At 41.8% G+C, this 13,981-nt stretch overlaps 1 gene segment (V, D, J or C); it reads right to left on the reverse strand.

Annotated features, from left to right (window-relative positions):
* Positions 1 to 9,820: 9,820 nt before the first annotated feature.
* Positions 9,821 to 10,267, reverse strand: LOC115818842 (Ig heavy chain V region 914-like). The segment is given in 2 exon segments: positions 9,821 to 10,128; positions 10,219 to 10,267. Coding segments are annotated over 2 exon segments (357 nt in total).
* Positions 10,268 to 13,981: the final 3,714 nt, after the last annotated feature.

Consider the following 13,981-nt stretch of genomic DNA (forward strand, 5'->3'; position numbering starts at 1 on the left):
AACAATAACAACAGTCAAAATGAAAGGTTAATTTTTTTTTTCCCCCAATATCCTGTGGCCAACCTTTTAACTAAGTAATCATTAAATAAGTATTTCAATATTGAGATGTGGATTAATATTAAGTATTTCAATTTGATTTAACTGCCTTTTAAAGAACAGATACACTTCATTTTTTTTTTCCCAGGGTGAAGAATCATACTTCGTCTCCCCTTGTGAAGTTCTGCATTCAGATTCCCAATGTGGTAACAATAAGATGAATGAATGTGAATTATTTTCTGTAAGTGAGCATGTGTGTATGTGTGCATAACTATGTGAACATGCCATCACTACAGTTATACTTCATTATCCATTTGATATGTGTTTGTGCACAGTCTGAAAATGAAATGGTCCTGACAGGTGGCCACAAGCATGCTGATAGCTCCTTACATTAAAATAGAAACTGTTCAGAAAAAAATACGTATGTGTTATACAGTTAAAACACATATTCCTATATGTAGTAAGATCATTGGGCAGTAATGTAAAGTGTGACATTGTATATAAGTATTGTTTTGAGGCTGTGTGTGAGTTTTTGTACAGCTCCTCTACCAGATGGAAATAATGTGTGTAACGGGTACAGTAATACATAGCTGTGTCTTCAGTCTGGAGATTATTCCCTTGTAATATTATTGTGTTACTGCTGGTGTCTCTTGAGATACTGAACTTGTTTTTCAGAGACTCTATGTCATGTAAGCCTCCATTTTTCCAGATAAGTCCAATGAACTCTAGAGCTTCTCCTGCTGGTTATCAAATACAAGCTGTAGATTCACTAGTAACTGAATATGAGACTTTGCAGTTGATGGTCATTTGCTGACCTGGATGAACAGTCTAAAAGTCAGGCTGAATCAGCTCATTAGAGTGGACACCTGGAAGAGATTCAATAATTATTACAAAAACATGAGACACTCAGTCAAATACTCAATACTGTCAGTAAAATGAATTTCAAAAAACAGCAGGTTTAATTACTGTAATTAGACCATATAAACTCGCAGGACGTGGCTGCCAAGAGCAGCACTGGAGATAAATAGAACATGCTTGGTTTTGAAGGTCAACCTTTGAAAATGTCTCCTGTAGAGTTTAGAGGCTATGTAAATAATTTAAATGGAAACTGGTCACATGAGATAGAAAGAGGGAGAATTTACATAGAGGAGTCACACCACATGAGTTGTGCTATCCATGCTTTCTTCATTGTTTCTCCCTGTAACTGATTGCATAATTTTATCTACCTTTTTATTTTATTATTTTTTTATTCTTCATTTTTATTTTCAGAAACAGATACAGCATCATCATTAGAATTATGTGAAACCTTGAATTTGTGACTTTTAATTACAGTTACTTCTCTACGCAAATGAGTGAAATGATTTAAGACTTTATTTCCCCATTCATCTCAAGGCCAGATTACAGTATTTTTATGATTGCTTACACACTTGTTGTGGAATTTCACTCATTGTGTCAAAACTCTATGCACAAACGAATGAGACACAACACTTGGAGATAAACATCTCACTTCTATGTCAAAACTTAACAATCCTTTTCCAGAACGGCATTTTTGCGACAAAATGATACACACTTGCACCAATTTGAATTACTCTTTGAAAAGCAGCAGCAACACACTGTTGTACTTTATACAAAACACTTCTGTCTTTAGTATTTCATATACCATTTTAATTTTCTCCTGTGAAAGATTGTTCCAGTACAGTACATCTGCTCTCATTTAAATGAACACAAAAAAGAAAGGCTTCAGAAAAAAAAAAAAAAAAAAAAAGCATAGCACTTATTTTTTTCGCTATTGTAGGTTTTTACAACAACAAGAAAACACAAAGAAAAATAGAATTGCAGTACAGTAATCAATACAATATGTTACGCTAAACTCAAAAATAATTACAGTAAAATTACAGTGCAATGGTAAACAAAAATTAGTATTGTAAAGAATTGTAAGGGATAAGGTGGATGGTTTATGGATCCCACCCTCTGTCAGGGTCTGGCCGTATCACCTCGTTCACATCACAAGCAATGTCATCCCTGGCTGGGAAACAGGGAAAATATTGCCATGTGTGCCATATCCAACCCTGGACTGACCCCACGTCAATGTTTCCACATGCCTCTTCTATTGCTTGCAGAAGAGGCAGGCGGGCATGTGGTTGGTGGTCATATACTTTCCAATGCCAAGCCGAAAAGAATTTCTCAGTAGGACTGAGAAATGGGGAGTAAGGGGGCAAGTATACAACAGTAAAGTTATTGTTGTTGGTGAACCAGTCTTGGACCAGAGCAGCCTGGTGGAAACTAACATTATCCAAGATCACAACAAACCTGGGCTGCTCTGGTCTGTCCAGTACAAGTATGTAGTACATCCAGAAATGTGATTATGTGTGCTGTGTTGTAGCGACATAGGGTGGCATGGTGATGGAGAACACCTTGCAATCTCCTTGCAGGAGCCCCATCTGACACCCCACCCCCACCAAAAGCTTACCTGAGGTCTATTTGTAGTGCTAAGGCTCAGACTGATTGGTGTTCAATTACTGTACAAGTGTTTTCATGTGTGTGTTTGGGTGTTGCCAATTTCAGCTGTGTTTTGCATTTCTGATAGACGTGTTTTCCCAATGATTGCAAGAGGTTCATTGATGAACAATGTGTCTAATGTAAGAAACAGTGTGTTACAGCATTGCAAACAAAGTGCAAAGCCGAAAATGTGTTTGTAGTTTTGGTGCCTTTGTTTAAGATATGGTTGCAAAAGTTAAGGTTTTGGTGCTTTTGTCTAGGCATTTACTTTCAGTGTGTAAGCAATCGGCAAAAACTGTAATATCAATGAGAAATTATGAATGGTCTGAACATATGTCCGCATGTTCATAAAATGTACCTTTCAGACATCATTGAAAACAAACAGTATCACTTGAAGATGAATATCACCCTCTTCAAGGTCAACAACTTCACTTTACCTGAAGAATGATTTTATTTTCACACACTTTGTGGAGTTTTTCCCCATTGCTCTCTGCTTTTATCTTTCTTTTCAAGATTTGTATACACACACATATTTAGAGTGAAAATTACACAACCTCAGATCAACTAGGCCCCAAATTTTGACCAAATTAATTGATATGAAATCAACTCAATTTAGATTTTATTGATTTCGGCAACACCGTACTTAAATCCTTTAATAAATTTAAAGTATTAAACAATTTGCCTTACTGTGTGTGTACATGTTTTACTTGTGAGGGTGCTGCGAGAGCCGATTTATTACTCCATTTTTGTCACCTGCTCCGGTCACTGTGTGCACTCAAGAAACCATCTTTGTAAACACACAGAGTGAGTTATTTGCAACTTTTAGCAAATGTTCAGATAGCGAATTTAATTCTGTTGTGCAATAAATATATCACATATTGTTCCATGCTGTGTGTCTCCTTTACAAACTCAGGAATCATTGTAACAATGAGCTTTGGATCAAGTAAATACACACCCTGGCTTGTTAATGTTATCTGAAGGTAAAATTTACAACAGACATCATATTATGTGTCTGGTAAAGCTTACAGTACGTGTTCCACATTGTAAACAGTTCAACAGATTGACTGTTTATTCTGTTATAAATGTACAGATGATAAAGGGGGGTGCTTCCCCATCAGCCATGAGTATCACTATCACTAAATATGCAAACAACTTTAATGGTCATTGAACACTCTCACAGTTAACCAGGATAAAAGATGAAGCACAACAATTCATCTTTGCACGTTGCAGAGCATTCAACCGGTTAAAAAGTGTGCCCAAAGTGAACCTCGCTGACCGCCTTGCCACAGTCTCTGATCCAGCTCATGCTATAGTCACCAAAGGTAAACCCAGAGGCTGTACAGGTCAGTTTATGAGATCCACCAGGTTTGATGATCACTGGTTCAGACTCAGTCAGTGTCTGACCCATTACATCTGTAAACAAAGAAAATACAGTAATCGATTAAAGAAAAACTTAAGAAAGTTTAACAATGATAACAAATTGAAAAACATTCAAGTTAATGCATCAAAATGAAAGTGAATGTTTAGAGATGTCTTTCATTGTTCAAACATCAACATGAGGACATACACATACTGTATATATCTTTACTTCATAGCTGAGTTGACAGGTGCTGCCCCTGTGAATACTGTGCAGACAGAGATGAAAAGAGACATGAGATTATAAAGGACTGAAGTGGAGTATAACTTTGCATAGTCCATCCTCTAATTAAATAGATACAGTGAGAGGCATTGTGATCAGAGTTTTAAATCTGTGATGATTTTCTCATTATTCAAGGCTAGAATGTAAAATTAAGCTATGTCTGTTACCTCCATTTTAATAATAGCAATATTGAGAAGAAGAAGAAGAGGAAGGAGAAGAAGAAGAGGAAGAAGAAGGAGAAGTAAAAGAAGAGAATGACCATCCTCATCCTCATTATCATTATCAGGTCTCGTGTGTGATTATACAGGAAAGAATAGTTTACATGGTCTTTTCTTAAATGATTTCACTTGTATTTGGAACAAATTCAACCAACATATAAATATACAAACAGATGAAAACATGGAAAAGCATATTTATACATTGTAGCTCAAAAAATGAAAAAGGGAGTATTTGGTAGAAGTGTCTGTTCAGTTTCTGCCATTTCCGTATATTTCTACCTGATTATAAAGACTTTTACTTTATTATTGTGTCCTATTTAAACCAGAATATGAGATCAAACTCTTTTATTCACTACTGTAATGATGCCAAAACCATAGACAGACTGTATATGTAACTATACGACTTAAAACTTTTACCAACATTTACCACAATGTACCATTTCATAGCTGTGTGCTCCACAGGTATGTAGGGCATTATTGTTTAAAAAATAAAAATAAGATAAAATGAAATAAAATAAATTAGAAAAAAAGAAAATAATAATACTACTGACTGCTCAGATAGTGTGAGAACAACCAGACACTGGGCACCTGAAGGAAAACCACAGAGACCAAAGAAATGGATCTTAAGTAATGCGTGGGGCAGCCTGTGGCCGAAAGGTTAGAGAGGCGGGTATGTAACCAAAAAGTCACTGGTTCAATTCCCAGTACCCACAGGAAAACATCCACAGCTGAAGTGTCCTTGGGAACCGCGTCGCAAGCGCAGGTGTGCTGCCCTCTGCTCCCACACCTACTGTGTGTGTGTGATCACTACTGGTGTGTAAAGATGCTTTACATGCAGTGGTCAGATTACAGTTTTTGCCGATTGCTTACACACTGGAAGTGAATGCCTAGACAAAAGCACCAAAACCTTATCTTTTGCAACCATATCTTAAACAAAGGCACCAAAACTACAAACACATTTTCGGCTTTGCACTTTGTTTGCAATTCTGTAACACACTGTTTGCAAAACACTACACACTGTTTCTTACATTAGACACATTGTTCATCAATGAACCTCTTGCAATCATTGGGAAAACACGTCTATCAGAAATGCAAAACACAGCTGAAATTGGCAACACCCAAACACACACATGAAAACACTTGTACAGTAATTGAACACCAATCAGTCTGAGCCTTAGCACTACAAATAGATCTTAGGTAAGCTTTTGGTGGGGGTGGGGTGTCAGTTGGGGCTCCTGCAAGGAGATTGCAAGGTGTTCTCCATCACCATGCCACCCTAGGTGGCTCCAATACAGCACACAATCACATTTCTGGATGTACTGCATACTTGTACTGGACAGACCAGAGCAGCCCAGGTTTGTTGTGATCTTGGATAATGTTAGTTTCCACCAGGCTGCTCTGGTCCAAGACTGGTTCACCAACAACAATAACTTCATAGTTGTATACTCGCCCCCTTACTCCCCATTTCTCAGTCCTACTGAGAAATTCTTTTCAGCTTGGCATTGGAAAGTATATGACCACCAACCACATGCCCGCCTGCCTCTTCTGCAAGCAATGGAAGAGGCATGGGGAGACATTGAGGTGGGGTCAGTCCAGGGTTGGATATGGCACACATGGCAATATTTTCCGTTTCCTAGCCAGGGATGACATTGCTTGTGATGTCAATGAGTCGATGTGGCCAGACCCTGACAGAGGGCAGGACCCATAAACCATCCACCTCATCCCTTACAATACTAATTTTTGTTTACCATTGCACTGTAATTTTACTGTAATTATTTTTGAGTTTAGCATATTGTATTGATTACTGTACTGCAATTCTATTTTTCTTTGTGTTTTCTTGTTGTAAAAACCTACAATAGCGAAAAAAATAAGCAGTATGCTTTTTTTTCCTGAAGCCTTTCTTTTTTTGTGTTCATTTAAATGAGAGTAGATGTACTGTACTGGAACAATCTTTCACAGGAGAAAATTAAAAAGGTATATGAAATACTAGAGGCAGACGTGTTTTGTATAAAGTACAACAGTGTGTTGCTGCTGCTCTCAAAGAGTAATTCAAATGGTGCAAGTGTGTATCATTTTGTCGCAAAAATGCCATTCTGGAAAAGGATTGTTAAGTTTTGACATAGAAGTGAGATGTTTATCTCCAAGTGTTGTGTCTCATTCGTTTGTGCATAGAGTTTTGACAGTGCGCAAAATTCCACAACAAGTGTGTAAGCAAATCATAGAAAACTGTAATGGTTCTGTCACGCTAGTGGTGTGGTGCAGGACCCAAGTGCAAGACACGATGGTTGAAGGTGACTAAACGGAAGACTTTACTTGAACTGAAGACCAAAATACAGGTGTAGAAAAGGAACAAAAACCAATAACAAAAAGGTGCAACATAACAGTGTGCAAAGTACACAAACAACGATAGACAATGGACAAGGCAAACACTAGGACTTAAATAGAGGGAGAACTAAACAGGGCAACACAGGATTGGTAAAATTAACAAGGTAATAATTAGACAAACAGGTACAGGTGAGGGGCGGAGACAGACAGAACAGGAGCACAAAGACATGTCCAACTAAAAGTCCAAAATGGCGGTGCAGGTTGTGACAGAGCCCCCCCCCCCTTAAGGGGCGGCTCCCAGATGACCCAAACAAAAACAAAAGACCAGAACAGACCGGGTGGGTGGGAGCGGCGCACAGAGGGAAGACCGAAGGTGCTGCTGATGGGTCCCCTCTGCAGCGGAGCAGGTGAGAGGTTGGCTGGATCGGACACCGGAGCGGGCTTTCCAAACCGGGCAGAAGAACAGGAATGGAGCAGACTCTTCAAAACAGCCTCAACGTCGGCTGAGCTTGATCGGGGAAGCGGCCTCGGGAACAGGACAGGGCGTCAGCACGGGAGCTGACCAGGAGAGGGCGTCAGCACGGGCGCTGACCAGGAGAGGGCGTCAGCACGGGCGCTGACCAGGAGAGGGCGTCAGCACGGGCGCTGACCAGGAGAGGGCGTCAGCACGGGAGCTGACCAGGGCCGGGAAAGCGGCCTCAGGAACAGGGCAGGACAGCGCATCCTCCATGGTGCGCCGGGCAGCGCATTCCACGCGCTGGGCAGCGCACCCTCCATGGTGCGCCAGGCAGCGCATTCCTCGCGCTGGGCAGCGCACCCTCCATGGTGCGCCGGGCAGCGCATTCCTCGCGCTGGGCAGCGCACCCTCCATGGTGCGCCGGGCAGCGCATTCCTCGCGCTGGGCAGCGCACCCTCCATGGTGCGCCGGGCAGCGCATTCCTCGCGCTGGGCAGCGCACCCTCCATGGTGCGCCGGGCAGCGCATTCCTCGCGCTGGGCAGCGCACCCTCCATGGTGCGCCGGGCAGCGCATTCCTCGCGCTGGGCAGCGCACCCTCCATGGTGCGCCGGGCAGCGCATTCCTCGCGCTGGGCAGCGCACCCTCCATGGTGCGCCGGGCAGCGCATTCCTCGCGCTGGGCAGCGCACCCTCCATGGTGCGCCGGGCAGCGCACCCTCCATGGTGTGCCGGGCAGCGCACCCTCCATGGTGTGCCGGGCAGCGCACCCTCCATGGTGTGCCGGGCAGCGCATTCCTCGCGCTGGGCAGCACACCCTCCATGGTGCGCCAGGCAGCGCATTCCACGTGCTGGGCAGCGCACCCTCCATGGTGTGCCGGGCAGCGCACCCTCCATGGTGTGCCGGGCAGTGCATTCCTCGCGCTGGGCAGCACACCCTCCATGGTGCACCAGGCAGCGCATTCCTCGCGCTGGGCAGCGCACCCTCCATGGAGCCTTCGGAGTCACTGCTTGAAGAGGGGAATTCAGGGTGGCAGAGACAGGAGACCCAGGAGCGGACACAGCCCTAGAGATGGTTAGGCCCAGCACCACAGTCCATGTGGTGCCTGGGTCTAGGGCTGGGAGCCCCCCCCCAAAAAATTCCCCCCCGGGTTAGGGGCTGGAGAACCTACCGAGAGAGGGAGCCCCGCCGCACCCAGGTCAGGAGCTGGAGCCGTCTCTGCCCGGGAGACAGGAGTGTCTTGCTGGGTCCTTGTGTGGTCTATCGTTCTGTCACGCTGGTGGTGTGGTGCAGGACCCAAGTGCAAGACACGATGATTGACGGTGACGAAACGGAAGGCTTTACTTAAAATGAAGATCAAAATACAGTGCAAACTAATAACAAAAGCCGATAACAAAAAGGTGCAGCATGACAGTACGCAAAATACACAAACAACAATAGACGAAGGACAAGTGAAACACAAGGGCTTAAATACAGAGGGAAACTAAACAGGGCAAAACAGGATTGGTTAACACTAACAAGGTTAATAATTAGACAAACGGGAACAGATGAAGGGCGGAGACAGAGATCAGGCACACAGACATGACAAACTAAAAGTCCAAACTGAGGTGCAGGCTGTGACAGGTTCACAGTACGTGAGTGCGTCTTTGATCTTTAAAAAGGGAAGTTCCTGGTGTTAAGCTTAAAAAAATTAAGATTTAATCTTGAATCTTTTAAATGTTTTCACTAAAGCATTTTGTATGGCTACTGACAGAAGCAGCAAACACAAGTACCATGTTGTGTTGAAATGAACTGATGAAAGCTGCTCTCTTCATTCAGTTTTCATATCAGACCTCACAGAATACTGGTGTGGCAATCTACTAAGTAAACCCAAATGCAGAACACAACTCAGGTTTAGAATGGAGTGAGAGTTTATTGACACGTTGTAGTATGGAGATGGAAATAGGCAGAGGAGATGAAGGCAGGAGGCAAGGACGCAGATGATGGGAGAGGTTGCAGAGTGGAGCTGTGAGTGAGGCTAGTAGTAAGACTAATGAGACGGAGTTGAAGGGTGATAACAGGAGAAGGGCACACTGGAGATACCGAGTGGCACAGAGGTAATCCTTTCGAGAAAAACAGGCAGATAAACACAGATATGCAAACTACGAAAACACAATAGAATACAATGAGTGACCGAGAAGCGAGCTCTACCGCATAGGCTGAAACAACGATCTGGCGAAGAGTGGATGAAACACCAGGGTTTAAATATTATGACGTGATGAGGCAACTGATCGCAGGTGTGTAGGCAATTTGGAAGTGTAGATAGAGCGAGAGAGATGCCACACCCACAACACACACACGCACAACAGAGAAGGCATGTTCTTAACTACAGATTGTTTATTATCTCTGACACAGAATACAGAGCTGTGTTTTCACTCTTGAACAACCTGTTAATCTGTAAAAATATAGATCACTTCTCATTGTACCTCTGTGTGATTATGTATTGCTTTGTATCTGTGGGACTTGTAACTATGTAACTTTTGGGATGCACATTTTTATATATCATTTTGACAGAATATCTACTGTGTAATTCTCTACAGTTCTCTACAGGCCTGTTTGACAGTAATGGAGTTTTTGTACAGGGAGTCCTCTGATTTGTATCACTGTGACTATCGAGCACAATAATACACAGCTGTGTCCTCAGTCTGCAGGCTTTGTCCTCGCAGTGACACTGTACTGCTGGAGGTATCTCTGGAGACCTGAAACTTGTTCTTCAGTTTTTCACTGTAAAATGCGTTACCACTACCACATATTTGTCCAACCCATTCCAGTGTTTTTCCTGCAGGGTGTCTAATCCAGTTTGTACAGTAGTTGCTATCAGTCAGTGAATATCCAGAGATCTTACAGGACAAAGTCATGGATTGACCAGGCTTCACATCCATAGAATCAGGCTGGTTCAGTTCAATACAGTGGAGTCCTGTCAGAGCACAAACACAGTCAAGAATAACTAATTTAATTCACATTACCTCTACACTTTTAAAATACAGGTGAATTCACTGGTACTCACTGTTTACAGCTGCCAGCAGCAGCAGCAGTAGCAGAGAGGAGGAGAACATGGTCTAAGAGGAGACAGATGTGTTTGGAGCTGGTGTTTCTCTGCTCACATACACTCAGACATGGTTTAAATATGAAGATGTGAGACAGTGAATTTGTTTAGAGCAGTGTCTCTCATCCACTTCACCACTGAGAATCACATGGCTGTTATCAGTTAGACAGGTTTACTCCTAAAACCCTTATTAAAAGCTGAACAGTTATACCATATATTCTAATTCAAGGATTATGCAATATTTCAAATATATACTTTATTTTTATATTTTGAATCAATATTCCAATGTAATATATTAAAGATCCTGATAAACATGTTTAATTTGTAACCAGCCTTGTAATAACGGATGCAATGCTTTGATCATTTATCAAGTTCTGTAAAAGAGTCTATTCTTTAACACTTTTCCAATGTTTAGTCATTTTCTCATAGAGTTGATATTTCATAGTGTCACTCTCTAACGTTTAATCACATATCGACGTTATGATTTTTCATGATCTTTTTTGTATATTTGTCTAGACTCTGAGGTTACTTTGTATATGTTGAGGCAAAGATAGTAACAGACAACTGACTAACACGATTTTAAATGTTAAATTTCAGCCTAACTACACTGTTGGAATTGTGTTGTTTCCCACAACCTGTAACATCAAATGAACGTCCAAGTCTATTTTAGGCTGGGTATTTCCCTTTTCTCTTTTAATAAAACTGACTGGCACCACCAGGGGGCATATTAAGTGACGAGTTGCCAGCAATGGTGAGCCATTAACCTATTCTGTCCTTTATTGATTTTGATACTCTTTACCTTCCAACAAAAAAGTCAAGGAGAATGTTAAAATGCTGAAAGTTTCCAGAGCTTTAAATACTCTAAGGTGGCGTGGTGGATTATAATTCTTAAACTTTCTGTTCACTCTTGCCCCCCCCATCCCCCCCCCCCCCCCCCCCCCCCCCCCCCCCCCCCCCCCCCCAGTCAGACACTCAGAACAGTCATTTTTTCTTCCACAATGAACTATATGTTCTTCTGAAAATATTTATGCATCTTTGCTGGACAAAGCATCTGAGTCCTCTGCACATACTGAGGTAAAGTTCGGAGTCCCGCAAGGTTCTGTTTTAGGCCCACTGCTTTTCTCTTTATATATGCTACCTCTAGGTAATGTTATTCGTAAACACGGTATTAGCTTCCACTGCTATGCTGATGACACACAGTTGTATGTCTCAGCGAAGCCAGACGAGAGACACCAACTTAACAAAATTGAGGAATGTCTAAAGGATATTAGGCACTGGATGCTTACGAATTTCCTCTCACTCAACACTGAAAAAACAGAAGTACTTGTACTAGGATCACATGCAGCTAGGAGTAAGCTTTCCGACCACATAGTTACTCTGGATGGCCTTTCTCTTTCATTAGGTGCAGCAGTAAAAGATCTTGGTGTAATTATTGACTCCAGTCTTTCATTTGAAGCTCATGTAGATAATATTACCAGGATAGCCTTCTTTCATCTTAGAAATATTAACAAGATAAGAAATGCATTGTCATTTCAAGATGCTGAAAAATTGGTTCATGCTTTCATTACCTCTAGATTAGACTACTGTAATGCCTTACTGTCTGGATGCTCTACTAGGTGTATAAATAAGCTACAGTTAGTTCAGAATGCAGCAGCCAGAGTTCTTACTAGAACCAAAAAATATGATCACATCACCCCTATCTTATCCACACTGCACTGGCTCCCAGTCAAATCTCGTATTGATTATAAAATCTTACTATTAACATATAGAGCATTAAATGGTCTTGCGCCACAGTACCTGTGCGAACTCCTGGTCTTTTATGATCCACCACGCCTACTTAGATCAAAAGGTGCAGGCTATTTGTTGGTACCTCGAGTTATGATGGCTACAGCAGGGGGCAGAGCCTTCTCTTACAGAGCCCCACAGTTATGGAATAGCCTCCCAATTAATGTTCGAGACTCAGACACAGTCTCTATGTTTAAGTCAAGGCTGAAAACTTATCTGTTTAGCCAAGCCTTTTGCTAATAGCTCTTTACTAGGCAAAGGAGCAGATCTGGAGGGTTCTCGGGCATAGATTGTTTGGTGAACTGGGATGTTTGGATGCTGTCGCCCCCCCACTTTAACATGTTCACTCAGGTTTGTTGACTGTGGAGTGGGTGGCCGCCTTGTGTCCCAGAGTGCCATCATGTCCATATTACCTTCTAGCTCTCCCTTTTAGCTATGCTGTACTAGTTAGTCTTGCTGGAGTCCCTGCCTGCACTCGGCACACGATGTATATTTACCTCAACCATTATGTGGAAATGAACATCTAACAATGTCCCTCTCTCTCTCTCTCTCTCTCTCTCTCTCTCTCTGTCGAGCCACACATGCTACTCCTGAGACACCAGTGATCCTGACTCCTCCCGCCCTGTGGACTGATCCATCCTGGTGTCATCATCTTCCATCCCCCGTCAGCCTCCTGTCTACATCACCATCCCCTTTGTTCATGCCCCAATTTATTTTCAGCTGTAACTGCCCACGTGGTCGGCACCTATTGCACACCTGTCTGACCAAGGAGGGGTCTCCTCTCTCTGTGGTCCTCCTCAAGATTTCTCCCATTTTCCCATTTCCCTCTTGGGTTTTTGGGGAGTTTTTTCTTGCCCGCCATGAGGATTAAGTCAGGGGGTGCCGTCATATTTTGATTTGACTGTTGTGGCCTGTAAAGCCCCTTGAGACTGTAAACAGTGATATTGGGCTCTAAATAAACTTGAACTTGAACTTGAACTTAAAATGTTCATGTAGATGTTATTTATAGTCTGTAGTGAAATTTGCTGAGAGTGCAGGTGTTTCCTGTGGGTCATGCTTCAGTTCTTCTGAAGTCGAGTCATATTTCTTAACAATGTTCTTAAAGTAAAAGATAGAAACTACTACAATAACTTATTATGGGTAGATTAAATGTAATGGATGTGCAATTACGAATGCCTATATAATATACCAATTGTGTATAATCTTGTAAGGAGAAGAACTAATATGTTTTCTTACCTAATTTTACGAAGTGATGGAAATAATAAAATTGAAAGATACAAAGAAAAGTAAAAAAATGATTGAGAGCAATATTGATGTTGAGGAATTTTTAAAACACGTCTCATGAAAACACACACACACACACACACACACACACACACACACACACACACACACACACAAAATATATGAAAGAAGAAAGAGCATAGTGTGACCTCAAATAATTCTAAAATAACCACATTAGAGAAGTGAGAGATAAAAGATATTATAGTGAAAACAAGTTCTTTTTATTTTTAGAGGCACTGAGTTCCAGTCTAAAGCAAGGCACTTAAGAACCAAACCATTTCCACATTTAAATGTTAATTATAGGATTTTGGACAAAAAAAAATGCATACCATCAGAGGGAGTGAAGGTTACAGAGAAAATCTGTTATGTTTGATCTTTTCCCTCAAGTGAAAGAGTGACAAGTCAAATACTTTATGCAAATATAATCTATAAAGTTGAAGTGAAATGTTCATGTAAATGACTTGAAAACAGAACTGAGGGACTGCCCCATGCTTTAACTGTGTGAATACAGCCAGCTGGTTTTGAGGACAGTGATGACCCAGCAGACCTTGACTGTCATCATTTAAGGGGCAAGGTCATTTGGTGTTTAATATTATTCTGGGGGTCATCTTGAATCTCAACTATGTACTGCTTTATTAGAGCAACTGCACTAATT

Source organism: Chanos chanos, chromosome 8 (assembly GCF_902362185.1).
Source record: "Chanos chanos chromosome 8, fChaCha1.1, whole genome shotgun sequence".
In the NCBI taxonomy this organism is placed as follows: Eukaryota; Metazoa; Chordata; class Actinopteri; order Gonorynchiformes; family Chanidae; genus Chanos; species Chanos chanos.